General features: G+C 48.3%; 1 protein-coding gene across 2 annotated transcripts in view; it reads left to right on the forward strand.

Annotated features, from left to right (window-relative positions):
* The window catches only part of LOC144148985 (homeobox protein Meis1-like), a 383179-nt gene that overhangs the window by 272141 nt on the left and 95699 nt on the right, over positions 1-15339 (forward strand). For both annotated transcript variants that reach the window (XM_077680507.1, XM_077680508.1), the window contains exon 10: positions 5802-5941. In XM_077680507.1, the coding sequence (XP_077536633.1) occupies positions 5802-5941 (140 nt within the window). The remainder of the gene's footprint in view (positions 1-5801; positions 5942-15339) is intronic.

The raw sequence follows: 15339 nt of genomic DNA on the forward strand, positions 1-15339 counted from the left end.
TCCGCCCTTCGTATTCGTATTCTGGTCTGTATGGAATCTGTGCGTGCATTCGCTATTTCTTTTTTCTCTCGCTCGGGTAATCTAGGAAACGAAGTTGGCGTTGTCAGTTTGACACACCGAGAAAAAACAAGGCAGAAGAACGAAACAGAAAATATGAAGATGTGTGGAATAGGAGCGTCGCTTGTCTATCACGTTTATCAAGATTGGGTTCCTTTCCAATTTCCTTGGCTGTAGCTTTTATTTTTTTCCTTCGGAGTCCGCTGCTGCCTCGCCTTTTTTTTTTCTTTCTCGAAGCGTCCGCATTGTCTCTCTTTCCCTTCCCACTTGACTTCCTAATGTGTCCCGCGATGATGATTCGGAGACGACAGCCTCCGTACTTCCCTGGAGTGTGCTTGCAACAGAAACAACACCACCTGCGTGAAGAGCAGGGCGAACTTTTTTTTTGCACCGCCATTTTCGTTCCCGAGCCATGACATCCCCACCCAAGTGGAGTTCATGACGTTTCAAACTCTCGACCAATCCGAGAAATTGATGCAGGTGATCAAACCAACGATGCGATGAAACACAGGGGCCCTGGTTTCGAGGCTGTGTACGACGGGAGTGTAGTTTTAGGGGAGCGTCAGCGGGTCGAGTCAAGGGGACGCCACACTATTTATGTACGGCGCCGGCCGTGACAGCCATTGCTGACTCCGCGAAACGTGACCAATGGCGAACGACGACGCCTGCCCAGGCGGGGGTTTCTTTTTGTCCATCCTCTCTTTGCAGTAATCTCATCTCGAAGTCTTCATGTATAAACGGGAAGTCGCCGCTTTTAGGTAGAGGTTTCCTGAGTTATTGCGATTCGTTGGGAACATCGGCGGCACGACGTAGTGGAGCTGACATTCTCTTAATGGAATCGTCGAGCTGCTCGGGGGGGATGAAAGTATAGACGAATCCGACGGGCTCCTTTAGTGGAATGTTTTCAGGTTTTTCATGTGGGAATAAGCTATGCTAGAGCTCATTTCGGGACAGAGTAAGGGCGGATTGGATTGGATTGGATTGGAAACACTTCTTTGGGGCTTGCGAATAAAGTCATATTGCTAGGTCTTCATGACTTGGCCGGAGTCGTCACCGCAGATGTAGCCAACCCGGCTAGGGGTCCTCCGCTCCCCGTCACCGGGTCGCCGGGGTCCTCCTGCCTGGCCGGCGCCACGATGACCTCACTTGCCGGCTTGAGTTCGGCACCGCTGCTAAGTTTATGCTGCTAACGTCAAGCGTAATATATGAGCGCTTCGTTTCCCTTTTTTTTCTTTTTGTGTTGTGTATACCAGCCCTAAACTTTGTTTAATTGGGCTATGATGAGAAAATACAAGTTGGCTTCATTAAAAAGCTAGCTCTGTCCCACTAACGACAATACCAATGTTATTACAAATTTCGAACAAATAATATTAAATAGAAAAAAAAAAACATTCGACAGTGGCGACTCCCAAGTCACTTTCCGGCACTTTTTCTATGACGTCACAACATCTCGTCTAAGCGATTGGCGGCCGCTGTCCTAAGCCACAGCCAAGAGACACAACGGGGCGATTGTAGTGGGGCGTGTAGTTTCGTTTGATCGCATCACCTGCCTGGTAACCCGCAGCTAACGCACTGATAAACATGTTTTTAGTGCCGACCTATAGCACCTCACCCCTAACCATATTGCGTCACCAGGGCGCGAAATTTAAAACTTGTTTAATACTTCTTGAATATTTACGGGTAAAGGCCGGAATGGAGCTGAGTGATCTACCAAATTCTAGTTCTTCAAAATAAAGCAAAGTTGTGTTTTGTCTTCATGGCCCTTCAAGAGGGCGCTGACGACCGAGTACATCAGACGAAGGTAGCGCATATATATATATATTACACACACGCACGCACAGGAATCACGAGTATGTGAGCTGCGATGTTCTAGTTCATCAAACCGCAGCCACTTCCAAACTTCGTAACAAACTTGCGTTACGCTTCGTCATATGCCGATCTCGTCCATTCCTGCCGTCGTTACAACTTTGCCTAGCACGCTACCGCAACGTCGCGAGAGAAAACTGAGGGTTGCGTTGTAACCGTCGCGTAACCCGCTGTGTTTGCATACGCCAGTTCCAGTTGTTCCGTCTCGGCACTGGCCCCCGCCACACAGGCGTGTCGGGGCGACTGTCTGCCGAGTTGTTATATAGGCACAGGAAGGAGCGCGGCGGAAAAAGAGGCCAAACCCTAGGCACCAAGACGTGCGGTCTCGTGTCGTATATCACTCGGCCGCAGCGTTAACTTGTCTCGTAAGGTCCAGGTCTTCGCGTGTTTACCACTAACCACACTGCGTTGCCGCGACGCCGCCGCCGGCGGCAAGCCTTTTCTCGCACGACAAACTCAAAAGCGACGTCCGCACTCTCTTCTGTATACTCTGGTCCTTCACTGTGTCACGCCAAGAAAAAAAAAAGGGGGAAACACTACCCACGCGATAATGCCTTTTATTTGAGCCAATGACAGCGATGAATCGGCGAAAAATGACGAATTGTAAGCGACTCTTGGACGGTTAGGTGTGTGACGTCAGTGACTAGAAAGGCGCGCACAGAACGAAGAGTGGTAAAGGTATACGCAGAGCTTACAGGCCTTGTGACATGTGGGGGGCGTTCAGGGGAGCCGTGCCGTCGGCGAAGTCGTCCCGATAGCGGCTGCGAGCGCAAGTGTCGGCGAATGTGTACCTAGCGAGTGTGCACTGTGTCGTGCTACGACTTCTCTCGGCGTCGGCGTTTCCGTCGGTGCCATAAAACTTGTCTCCGTTGCAGACGGCGCCGATAGGCAAACTCGAGAGATCACGCGGGCGGTGGGAGGCTTGTTGGATCGGGTGCACAGCGCGTGGCGATTGTAAGATGCGAGCAAACTGATGAGCCCGAGACGTTGTTGTTCAGCTATAGATACAAGCGCTAGCACGGCTTCGTAACGGGGGCACGTAGTCCTCCAGCTATGGTATTCCAGCTTCCAATTGCAGCAGGAGTGAATAGTAAATAACCTGCCGTAGCTCCCTGATGTTTGGCGCATTTGATGCTCGCAGAATTTTCGACGCACGGCCCAGAAAATGGTCGTAGTAAAACAGGCGTACCCGTAGACGTGGATCAAAGAGTGTCAAGGAGAGAACGGTAGGCTGGCTCTGTCACTGAAAAAAAAATTGCACTCGCTGGTATGCACATAATGGCAATAAGAGCGAGGCTTTATGCAATGGGTAAAAATGGTAAAAAAGTCGACACGCGCACGTTCATACAACGTCAACAGGGTTTAGTTACGTATCAGCCAGATAGAGGTCTTTTTCCAGTCCTTCCCGGTCAACACGCAACGTACTATAACACGAAAGACGGACGAACTCTTTCCCCGCTGCCTCCCTTGGCGTTCTTGACTGCCGGCCTTGACTTCTCTATCTGCAAATCGTTCCACGAACAAAAACAAAACAAAGCAAAAACAGTGTTTTACTGACGTTTCGACTGGAGGGCCAATCTTCATCGGAGTAACCAGTCTTCAGTCTTCATCGTAGAATATATATATATATATATATATATATATATATATATATATATATATATATATATATATATATATATATATATATATATATTAGGTCATCATTACAACTGCCGTCTGCTTTCTCTGAGAGGTAGTGCAAGACAGGACGATTCTTTTCACGTGAGACGGGCTCTGACCACCATGGCCCGACCTACTCCGGAATACTAACCGCAGATGTGCCGCTGTTTGCTCTTCGACGACTTCGCTAGCAGCGCAGACACGCAAAAATAGACAGAAAGAGGGAGGGCGCAGGCGCGGGCCTTGAAGAAGCTGCGACTCTGGAGATTATCCTGATTGCGCGGCCATAAAAATGGTACCGCGCGCGCGAGAGAGATAGGGACTGCGATCTGGGCGGCGTCAGCGCTCTTGTACATTTCTGCGGTCGAGCCAGTCCCCGGCTTGACCACGACCGTCTTGTATACGGGGAATGTATTTACAGGCCTCGCCCGAGATTCGAATAACAATTAAAAAGAAAAGACGCTGCTGCTGCGCCTTGAGAGACTGCCGACCACTGGACAGTGTTTTTCCTGTAGAGTTTTCCCATCGCTTTTTTTTTTGTTCATATAATTTTTTTTCCTGTTCAGTTTCGGTTGTGCCTTATCAGTCGGGTTATCTTTACACCCCCCCCCCCCCCCGCGCACACACGCACACACACAGGCGAGCAAGCGTTCGATCGTTACGTCGCTACGCCGATCTGTTTTCTATTTATCGAGCCGCGGGCGTGTAACGCACGCGGGCAATAGAGATAACGCTGCGTCTTTGGAGCTACGCCAGCAGTTTGTTATTATTTTTTTTGCTTTTACTTCTTTCTACCTCTCTTTCCCTCGATTTTATCTGCTCTGGAGTTGCGAACTCGGAGAATGCAGGTTTAACAACTTCGTCTCCGATACACCGCCGGCTTCGTTCGGCGTCCCTTTATCCTCTGGCGTGTCGTGAGGACTGTTATGCTTTTCCTGCCCGCTCAGTCGTGTCGCTCGGTCGGCAATAAAATTAAGCAGGGGCAGTTAGTTTCGTTGCTTCAAGAAGGGGGCGGTGGTGGTTAAGACGCTGGACGCGGTGTCATTGATGGCCGAACTCCCCAGCGGACTGCCGACTAGCTGGACGCTATTAGGTGGTTTCGTGTCTAGTCTGTTTAGGTAGTCTTCAACGCTGTGGTGCTTCGTGGGAAGCAGAGCCGGGAGATTATCCGTCTATATTCGGGACCGTTTTTAAGCTTAGTCGTCGAAATCGAACCACGCAGGCGAGTGCGCCGCTAGATAATCGTAAAGATTGCGCGGTATCATCCCTCGGAAAACGGCGGATGTTCAATGTGCCGTTAGCGGTGTTCTGCGCTATAAATATCAGTATGCCGATCATTTATAGCCTCTTTTTGCACGCATTGAATCGTACGGGTTTGATTCGCCGATGTTTGTCGGATGTTTGGTCGAATTATTTCCGGTGTTTCCTGGTTAGCTTTTCGTAGATGCAGTGGAGACATGTGATCAGCGTATACGGTGCAATGGACGTTGGATACGGCGATTGTCATAGGTTACCCCATTTTCCTTATAGGTTTGATAGTGACTTCTGCTGTTCAACTCAGTCTTCGTCGAAAGCCTCTGATGTTTATCGGATGACTTGTCGAATTATTTCCAGTGCGTCCTGGTTAACCTTCCATACGAATATACGAATGCAATCGAGACACGTGATCAGAGTTCAATGCATGCAAAGGGAGTTGGGGACTGCGATGCTTATAAGTTTACCTGCTTCGTTACAGTTTTAATAGTGAATTGTATTCTAGAAACTACTACTCGTCAGCGTCGCAAATATCGTGAAAGGGTAAAAACCGGAGCCTAAGCCTTGCAGAGGAATTCTGGTTATGATACACATAGCGACCAACCATGGCATTATAAATTACTGGGAAATTGCGCCATACCTTGGCAGTCATACGTGTGCTTGTAGTACTTGCAAGGAATGTGGGGGTGACATGTGAACGCGATGTTTCCCTCATAATGACCCCAGTTTCGGTGGCGGCACGTAAGCGTTAATTGCTGAAAAGTGGGTGCAAAGTTTCGTCTTAAGAATCTCGATTATAAGGTTGGTGGGGGCTGCTAATTGACCTTATAATCGGCTCTTTTACTTCTTTTCATTTATTTTTTCATCCGGGAGAGGGCAGTAGTCGTAGTATCTCCCTTTGTGCATGCCGCTGAGTCGGTGTGCCGCAGGGTCTGACCTTGTCTCCGTTGCTGTTCCCTCAGGCGACGCCAGTGTGGGCTCGGGAGACGGCACGGGCGAGGACGAAGACGAGGACAGAGGCAAGAAGCGCCAGAAGAAGCGCGGCATCTTCCCCAAGGTGGCCACCAACATTATGCGAGCTTGGCTCTTTCAACACCTCACGGTGAGTGCCAACTCGCCCTTCTTTCTAGTTACCTTTTGATGACATCAGGCCATGTTCTGAACTGCGTTGCGCACGCGCAGTTAGATAATCATTTATTTACACTACACCGACTATAGTGTCGATAGCACAGCCGACAAACGAAATGCCTGCTCGCAGGGCAAAGAAGTGAAAAGGTCCTCTGCATTTGCATTTGCCTGCTTGTGTACTGCAACCAAGGGAAGGTTTAATTTCAGCCGACTTTATCCAGCATCTCTACTGTTACAGCAATTGACATCCGGTTAAAAATGGCATTGCAGTTGGATCTTTACGCGTACGTTAACTGGAGAATATGTAAACACCCTTGTGAAGGTCGTTGCTCTTTTTTTTTTTTTCACGCCGTTGCTTATATCGAGTCCGCCGTTACTGGGTTTGCGGCGGGCTCGACGCGAGCACGGGATGTGATAAATGATAGACAATTTCGGGCGTCCATTGCGTTTGCATGTCCAGCCCATCTCTGTAGGTGGTGCAGTTTCGCTGTGCATTGCTTGTTAATGACGTTGAACCTTCCCATAGATGGTTTGGTTCACAGCCGTACGTGTATTGCTGTATTTTGTAATCTTTGTAACCTGATGCAATTTGGAACTGTTGAGGTGCTGCTCGTAGGAGAGTATACAATATGCACATTATACATTGAGAAAAAAAAAAAACTCACAGAGGGCGCATAGAAATAGTATGAGTAAATAGTCGAACACAAGGCATGAACAATAACAAACAATGTTTACTTACGTAGCGGCAATGGGACTTGCCTTCATCAGAGTAAAGTTGTAACTCTGTAATCATGTAACTTTACTCTGGTGAAGGCAAGTCCCATTGCCGCTACGTAAGTAAACATTGTTTGTTATTGTTCTTGCTGTGTATCCGACTCTTTACTTATACTATTTCTGCGCGCTTTGTGAGTTTATCTTTCTCTCTCTCTCTCTCTCTCTCTCTCTCTCTCTCTCTATATATATATATATATATATATATATATATATATATATATATATATATATATATATATATATATATATATATATATATATATATATATATATAAATATACACAACCTCCGCATAACGCACGCGTTATGCGGAGGTTGTGGGTTCGATTCCCGCTTCCGGAAAAAACGGCGCATTTTTTCTCGACTTGAATTTTCTATTATTTATTCCTGCATAAAAAATGCACAAGCAAAAAAGGCAATCATACCTCATTCGGCACTATAAAACACTGTTAAAACGCCAAACAGCACTGGCAATAAGGACTGCAACTTTGATATGTGCCCTTACGGAATCCCTCGTCCCGTACGTCTCTGTTCTACAAAATGCATTACGAGGGTTCTGGCTTCAGCAGTCTGAAATGCCTTTGGCTATCCCCGACTTCCGACCACGTCTTACGTGCGGCCGCTGGGAAAAGACGTTCTACGTCTTCCCGCGGTGGTCGAGGGGCGGCGCTAGTTGACCGGGCTCTGAGCAGTCGTAAATACAAAACCCCGTGGTATAGTCGAGAGGGGAGTCGCCGCGGAACTAGCTCAATGGTAGAGCACCGCACGCGTTATGCGGAGGTTGTGGGTTCGATTCCCGCTTCCGGAAAAAACGGCGCATTTTTTCTCGACTTGAATTTTCTATTATTTATTCCTGCATAAAAAAAAAAAGGCAATCATACCTCATTCGGCACTATAAAACACTGTTAAAACGCCAAACAGCACTGGCAATAAGGACTGCAACTTTGATATGTGCCCTTACGGAATCCCTCGTCCCGTACGTCTCTGTTCTACTATATATATATATATATATATATATATATATATATATATATATATATATATATATATATGTGTGTGTGTGTGTGTGTGTGTGTGTGTGTATGAGAGAGAGAGAAGGCACAGGGAGAGAACACTATGAAGCTTTGCAGATAGTGCGCTAGCAGAAAGTAGACACCTTGGGCAGGGGAGCAGCCTTAGCATGGGGCCAACAACGTGTTTGGGTAAACGGCACGTGCAGTCTTTGTCAAAATTTTGTGGGCCAAACCGGGAACGCACAGGCTGCAAAAAATTCAATGCACAAGCTTACGTCCTGAGCCAGAATGAAAGTTTTTATGCAGTAAAGCTCGACAGAACACCTTTCTTTCTTACTGCCTTAAAATATTTTTGTCACATTTAAAGGTAAAGTCGATTCTTTTAATTCTTTGCAGTCGAGAAGGCTTAATATTGGCCCATAAAATTTTGACAAAGGGTGTACATGTATATACATTTAGTAGTCGTCGAAGCTTTCCGTTCATGCCAGCAGTCGCGGAAATTTTTGCTTGCGCCTTATTATTCGCCCTGGCAACGCATTACAAGCGGATTTGCGATGCCAAAGGTTAATTTCTTGTCACGGACGTTTACCCACACTCAGTAATGAATGAGCTACACTGAAACCGAAGCGGTACGTGGTCGTATCAAATATCGGCTTTGCAATTTACTCCCACTGTGAAACGACGGTGGAGGAACAATGAAGGGCTTTCTAGGAGGATGCAAAGTTTTGAGCGTGAGCAGCAGCAGCAACAGTGCGGAAGGCGGCGAAAAATCCGCTCAAAAGATCGTTGTATATAAGCTGTCCTATCGGACCGATGCGCGAGAACAGGGCTCCGTGTTTGCGTTCCGGCATCTTTCCCCTTTCCTTGTTCGAGCTATGCCTCTACAGCTTTTAAAGCCGACGTCAAACCCGTCCGCGTGCGTGTAGACCTTTCAGTAGCGGCGCCGCATCGCGGCTGTGCTGCGCGGGGCAGCACCAATCCACTGTGAGATTACCCTTGCGTGTATACACGGACACGCGCTTGCGATGTATACGAGCACCGCCTACCGTATTTGCGCGATTATAACCCGCCGCCCACCGTTCCGCGAAGATAAATTTAGTGATGAAAATTCAAAAAAAAAAATAATTTGACCCATATCCGACCGTGCAGGTGCAAAAGACGCGGCATCGCGTACCAGAAGACATTTTATTTGACGTACGCAACTGTGGCAGGAAAAATTCCTTGTGCTTCATGAACTTATCCAGCTCCCGCTTGCATTAGAACTATAGCGGGGAAAATTGAAAGCCGGCTTCGCTTTTGACCCTGATTGTAACGCGCACGTAAATTTTAAGGTCATTTTTAATTAAAAAAAAAAAACCGCGCGTTGGAATCGTGCAAGACGGTATATTACACGGAGCCTGTGCCCCGCTGCACAAGCACCATGGCGTTGTCTCTCGAATCTACGATCCTGATTGGTCTATTACGGTGTGACGTCACCGGCAGGAGTAGCGCTTCAAGGTGCGTAGCCAGCGGTAGGGAAATGATGAGGGAGGAGGAAACTGGAAGGCTCTTTTCTGAAATGCGTTCGTCCACAAGCACACACAGGGACGAGAGAGAGAGAGAGAGAGAGAGAGAGAGAGAGAGAGAGAGAGAGAGAGAGAGAGAGAGAGAGAGAGAGAGAGAGAGAGGGGATGGCGTGAACTGAGCAGCCAGCGGATGCGCACCGTGGTCTGAGTGAGCGCCAGGTTTCGCGTGGTTGACTCAGGCGGTGACTTTCACGCTGGAGGCCCAAACTTTGGGGTCGACAGAGGCGCCTCCCCTTCTCCCAGCTAGGCGCATTTTGGCGTATAGAGTGTGCGCGGTTTTTACCCTTCCCTCTTCTTCCCCACGCTGTCGCCTCCAGTGGCGCCGACGAGTTGTTCTCTCAAAACTTGAGCCCCCCTCACGCAGCGGAGTTCTTGGGTTGCAACCCCGGTTCGGCCGGGATAGATAGGGAGGAGGCAGAGTGTGCGTTTCAGATTATTCCGGGCCGCCGAAGATGCAGGCGGCGAGATCGGCTTACGTTCCACTTTTTTGTGCGCGTTCTCCCTGTTTCCTGATAGTTTTTTTTTTATTTCGTTTGCGTTGGTTCAGCTGAACGCGTTCGAGCGCGGAGCGGGGGTAAACATATATCGTCTCAATGCCGGCAGTCTGGTCTCTTCTTCCTTGCTTATTTCTTTTTTTCTTCCGAGGCAATTCTGCGCAGCTTGCTATTTCAGCCTCATCTCTCCTCCACCCCCCTCGTTTACTTTTTGTTGGAGGGGGGGGGGGGGGGTGCGTAGTATGTACAATGGGTCAATTTTGGTGTTATCCCCGCTTTTTATTATCGTTGTTGCTGAAGTTCACCTGGTCCTCAACATGTGTGTATGGACATGGATGGAGTTGTTCTTCGAAGCAGCGCTATATTGTTTCTCCATCACCGTTGCCCGATCGCTAAAGGGGCCCTGCAACACTTACGACGAACGCTTTCACTCTTTCCTTAGCACTGCGAACGCTATAGCTATCGCCAGCACATAGCAGCACTGCGTAATTTGCTCGTTTCTGCTTTGCCTTTGAGGCTTTCTTTTTCAAGGGGACATGCAGACAAAATACAAGTTTGTTTTATTCGAAAGATTACGTGTTTTAGAGTGCCCCCAGCGCTTATCCGGCAGCAAACGACGCCGTATTCACTCAGTCAATTTAGGTTAAAATTTTCATTCTCCCGCCAAATCGTGTTTTCGTGACGTCTGCCCTGATGTCGTGACGTGAGGGTTGGTATTCAAACGAACTTCCAGTGCGTCATTAGGCTATGCAGCCTTGCTTACCGTCAGTCCTTCCAGATGGCACTACCATAGTCAACTGCGGACCGTTGTCCGCCGTTGCTTTGTTTTGACCCTATTTGCTTTTAATACGCGTCATTTGCTTTTAATCTGCTTTTAATTCGCGTCGTTAAAAGAACCGGGGTCCTTTTAACGACGCGAACAACGAACGCCGCTTCTGCAGTTTTGGCACGCAGTTTGGTTTGTTGCTACGTTACGTTACTGCCCACTCTTTATATCGACGGGAGAACTTTTTCAAAGGATGCTCACCTCGTTACGTGTACTCCATATTGTAGAAGAAGAAAATCCGGAATATATATATATTTTTTCCGAGTCAGCCGCAATGGGCATGATATTTTACGACGTACCGTCGTCCTGACATTTACTCTTGCTCATGAAGTTGCGTGACGATGCACCGTGTTGTTGATAAAGACACCACGTATATCGCGTCGTCACCGGTTCGATAACGTAGCGAGAGCGAAACAAATGTCACATCAGCGTTCATGCTGCTGCTAAGTGGCCAAGGAAACAAACGAAATGGGAGAACCAGCGAGATAGAAAGTGAGCGAGCGAATCAGGCAGCGAGTGGGTCGGTTGTACTAGGGAGCGAATGACTGAGCGAACGTCTTCACAGACAACAGCGTCTCGGTTTGAAGGCCGGATAGATCCGGCACCAGTCGTCTTGTATGCCCACCAAACCGTTGTCTATACGTGGCACAAATGTCCCTGCCGCCGCAGGTGACGTCATCAAAAGCCTAGCTACTGGCATAAGCAGAATAGGCGCCAAACAGTGACCTAATTTGCTGGAGATGCAGCGAAAGGTGCACGGACGCGCTTGTAAAGACTTGTAAAGGGCTTGTAAAGACACCCGCTTGTAAAGTGCTTGTAAAGACATGTGCTTATAAAGTGGCTTGTAAAGACACCCACTTTCGGGGTATACACTCGCGGTTAATTGGGCCATGAATACAAAATACAAATTCGTTTAATTTGAAGGAACGAGGTTTCAGTACCTCGCTCAGCTCCATTGCAGCCAGAAAGAAGGTTTATTTTAACGGAGAAAACGCAAGAAGTATTGAACAAATTTCAAATTTCGCGCTACAGGGACGTGTCATGGGCAGGAGTGACGTCATATGTGCCAGGGCTAAAAAACACGATTTTCAGTGAGTTTATCTGCACGTTAGCATTCAAGTGACGCGATCAGACGAAACAAGAGGCCAAACTACAAGCGTCAATTAATGTGTCTTACCGATGGGTTTGTTAGGCGGCCACCAGTCGCATAAACAAGAGTCTGTGACGTCATAGAAAATTGCAGGAAAGTGGCTAGGGAGGCGCCACTGCTTCACATGCTTTGTTTAATATCTCCATTAGTTGTTTCAAGTTTGCGTTGAAATTGACATCATTGTTATCGACACAAAGCAGTCTTTCTAATGAACCAAACTTGTACTTTGCCTTCATGGCTCCTTTAATGCTGACCACCAAGAATTCGATCTGCGCTCGCTGCCGGCGCCGACGTATACACTGCGGTCTGCACACTTCGATGCCTTCATACACGCTAAACTGACAGCTCATGCCAGGAAATGTTGGCGTATTGTGATTTTGGCGCACTTCGAAGATCCCCCAGGTGGCCAAAATCAATCTGTCGCCCATCTCTACGACGGGGAAAAATTTGATGTCTCAAATTAATGATAGTGGCTCGTAGACATGCTACAGACCTGAAAGTCGCCTCTTAATGAAGCCTAATACTACCTTGCTAATCCGGTATGCCTGCTTCGCAGTGCATAGTTGTGCTGGAAAAGTCGCTTGTCTTCTCGCGCTGTTAATGTGACCTCGTCGGCGATTCACACTACAACACTCATGAAAAAATGGCCATGTAGTAAGCGAACAAAACAAATCAGATGTCCGCCAAGAGTTCAGAGTTCTGCACCACGTGTCCCTCATTGTGATGTCCGCAAAACCGGCGTTAGGGTTATCACCGTTGTCATTAGCGCCCACCTGCTTTCAACGAAGACTTAAAAGGGTTGGCGGCAGGGGGAGCGGCTGTCGCCGTGTTTGTGGTAGTGTGTAGGTTCTTGCTCCAGCAGCATTTCGCTGCGGCTTATAACGCACGTCACGTGCACTAGCCCCGCTGGAGAGCTGTAAAAGCCTTGCTGTATATAAATACACGTCGCGAACGCGGATGCGACGCGCGAGACACGTCCAAAGGCGTCGGGGGTCGTCCCAGCACGGCGCTTCAAACGACTGTCGCGCGAAAGGAAAGGTGAGAGAGCCGTGTTACAGCGGCGGGGAGATGTTTTTTGCGAGCTCGTTCCGTAATCGCTACACGGACGCACCGGGATAACCTTGCCTCCCTCGCGGCCGGCAGGCGTGGCTGTACAGATAAGGCTGTACGTATGCCGCGGCCACGCAACAGCCGCGGCGGCCGGTGGTCGTTGCCGAGCGGTTCCGTGATGTAAGCGGAGAAGGATGTCCCTGCTCGGTAGGCGGCGACTGTTTAGTGTCGCCCCTCCTGTCTAGAGTGGGCATACATTTGCCGGCCCATCGCCTGCGTGCTCTTGGACCTTACTACAGACCTTTTGACTTTTAAAACCTGGAGACGAAATTCAACGTCGGCGCGCTTTTGAACGTTTTTACGGGGATTTTCGTCCTGTAATACTCGATAAGACCAGCGTTTTGCACCGCGTCGCACATGCGTAGTGAGATACCCTGTCGAGTGCGCCAATATCCTGTCGAGGGTGCCAGTTTTAGTGTTGAGAGGAACAACTTTGCGATAATACAACCGTTTTCAGGCCTAACTAGCTGGACGGGTCTTTCATTGCCCTCCTATTTCCTCGCAAGGTATGCAGAGAGGCATCACCATTCGCACATCCTCGTACGTGCTTCGCTATTGGAGAACCGGGATGGCTTGATTCTTGGCGATTGCGGGTGTGTCGAAATGGTGGCTTCGGTTTTGGCTTGATGTGTCGCGCATGAAGGATGCCCAGCCAAGGCGTCGGTAACAAAAACGCGATCTCGGGCTGCTGTATGATTCCATGACGGTACCGAGCCAGGCCTCGGAGATCTAAAATTGCCATATATTTCCCGCATTGCTGCGAAGCTGAATCCAAGCTGAATGCTCGTTACTATACTCGGTCACAAGCTTAGTCAAGTATTTGTAAGCTTTTGTGACATGTTATAGGTAGCATCCTGTTCATCCATTCTTTGAATTCTTGCTCTGTACTGCCCTCCCTGCATGGGCCAGCATCTTGGCCTGCAGTATGAATAAATGAAATGAAATGAAATGAAATGAAATGAAATGAAGAACGGCAACACCTCATGTACGGTATCACTCTGCCGAAGCGACGGACCTGGATATCAACGGGCGCGCTCGTTTTGAGATTGCTATGAAGGTGTGATGTCGTCTACCTTTTCTCACGTAGCTTGTCTATCGTCGCTGCAGTAGCTCACAAACATATTACGTCTAAAAAATCACGAAAACGGCTCGTGCCATGTTCAAAATATTCCCAGTAACGCACTACCTGCGGCGCGCGGAGTAACATCCGGCTGCGGGGATGAGGCACAGCGGTAACTTCCTTTGCCGCTCTTAAGTTGTAACCGAGTATAAGCAATGCTTCGATAAATGGCTGAGCGCGGTCGGATAGAGCAGTCATTAAGAATGCTTGCTCAAAGGTACACCTTGTAGGTTGGGGTGGCCATTTCGAGGTTTCGGTAGTACCACGTAACAGCAGATATTACCGTCGCCTGAAGTGCAGAAACCTGCGCCGATTCACCCCCGGGTTTGCACATCGCTGCGCAAGAACTTTCGCGGAGTCTTACAGAAGTTGCTGTAGGGGCGCACATATTACACCCTGTGTAGGGTCCGGAACGGAGTCACAGTTTCAGCATCAGACAACCTTGGTTTAATCGCTGCTGCTCCCTCCCCAGTTTTCGTTGTAATTTTTTAAGCATGCCTTTCAGCGTTACGAAGCGCATGGTCGGAGAAAAGTGCCCACCAGTCAACGTTGACACTTTAACAGATATACCTTCGAAATTTTTGGGGAAATTTCGCCTCTGCGACCCCTCGCCAGATGTCGCAGCGGTCGACTCCTGTAGGGAACCCGTGCTTTTACATTTCCTAACTTTTGTTTTCTTTCTAGCCTACACTGGTTTCTCCGTACCTCCCTTTTTTACATATTATACATTAAAGGCACTCTGCAATACTTCGGATTAACGCTTTCACTCTTTCCTTCGCGTCTGGAGGCATTGCCAAAGCTATAGTTATCAGAAGCACGAAGGGGCACTGTGTGATTCGTTCGTCGCAGCAGAACTATATATCCGCCTTCCGTTTCTGTTTTGCTTCCGTGGCTTTTTTTTCTAAAGTGGCTATCGAATGTGTTTAGTGCTACAACTGAAGCAAAGCCGGCCAATAGCCGTTACACCACTGTAATGACGTCATTCGAGCGCTCGAAGAACGCCAAGAGAGAGAAATCTCTTGAGAAAGTTTCCAAATTATCTGATGGGCATAAAGCAGTAATTTTTAGCTGATGTACCTCGCCACCTCCTACTCTAAGCATTGGATGCGTGTTAACTACGTTCTGAAAGCGTTTAGGATTTAGAAAAAGTAAAAAAAAAAAAACGGTTGCAGGGTCCTTATAAGATATGAGCTGTGCAAGCAGGTCGGTTAGCTGTTAGCTGGAACAAGTGAAATGTACGACGCTGGGTAACATGCACCCCGTGGTCGCGCTGATGTCGACTGCACCGCTCGAAAGCCACAACCTTACGTAGTAATTGCC

The sequence above is a fragment of the Haemaphysalis longicornis genome, unplaced genomic scaffold (genome assembly GCF_048455015.1).
Source record: "Haemaphysalis longicornis isolate Haplotype H1 unplaced genomic scaffold, Haemaphysalis longicornis Haplotype H1 scaffold_8, whole genome shotgun sequence".
Classification (NCBI taxonomy): domain Eukaryota; kingdom Metazoa; phylum Arthropoda; class Arachnida; order Ixodida; family Ixodidae; genus Haemaphysalis; species Haemaphysalis longicornis.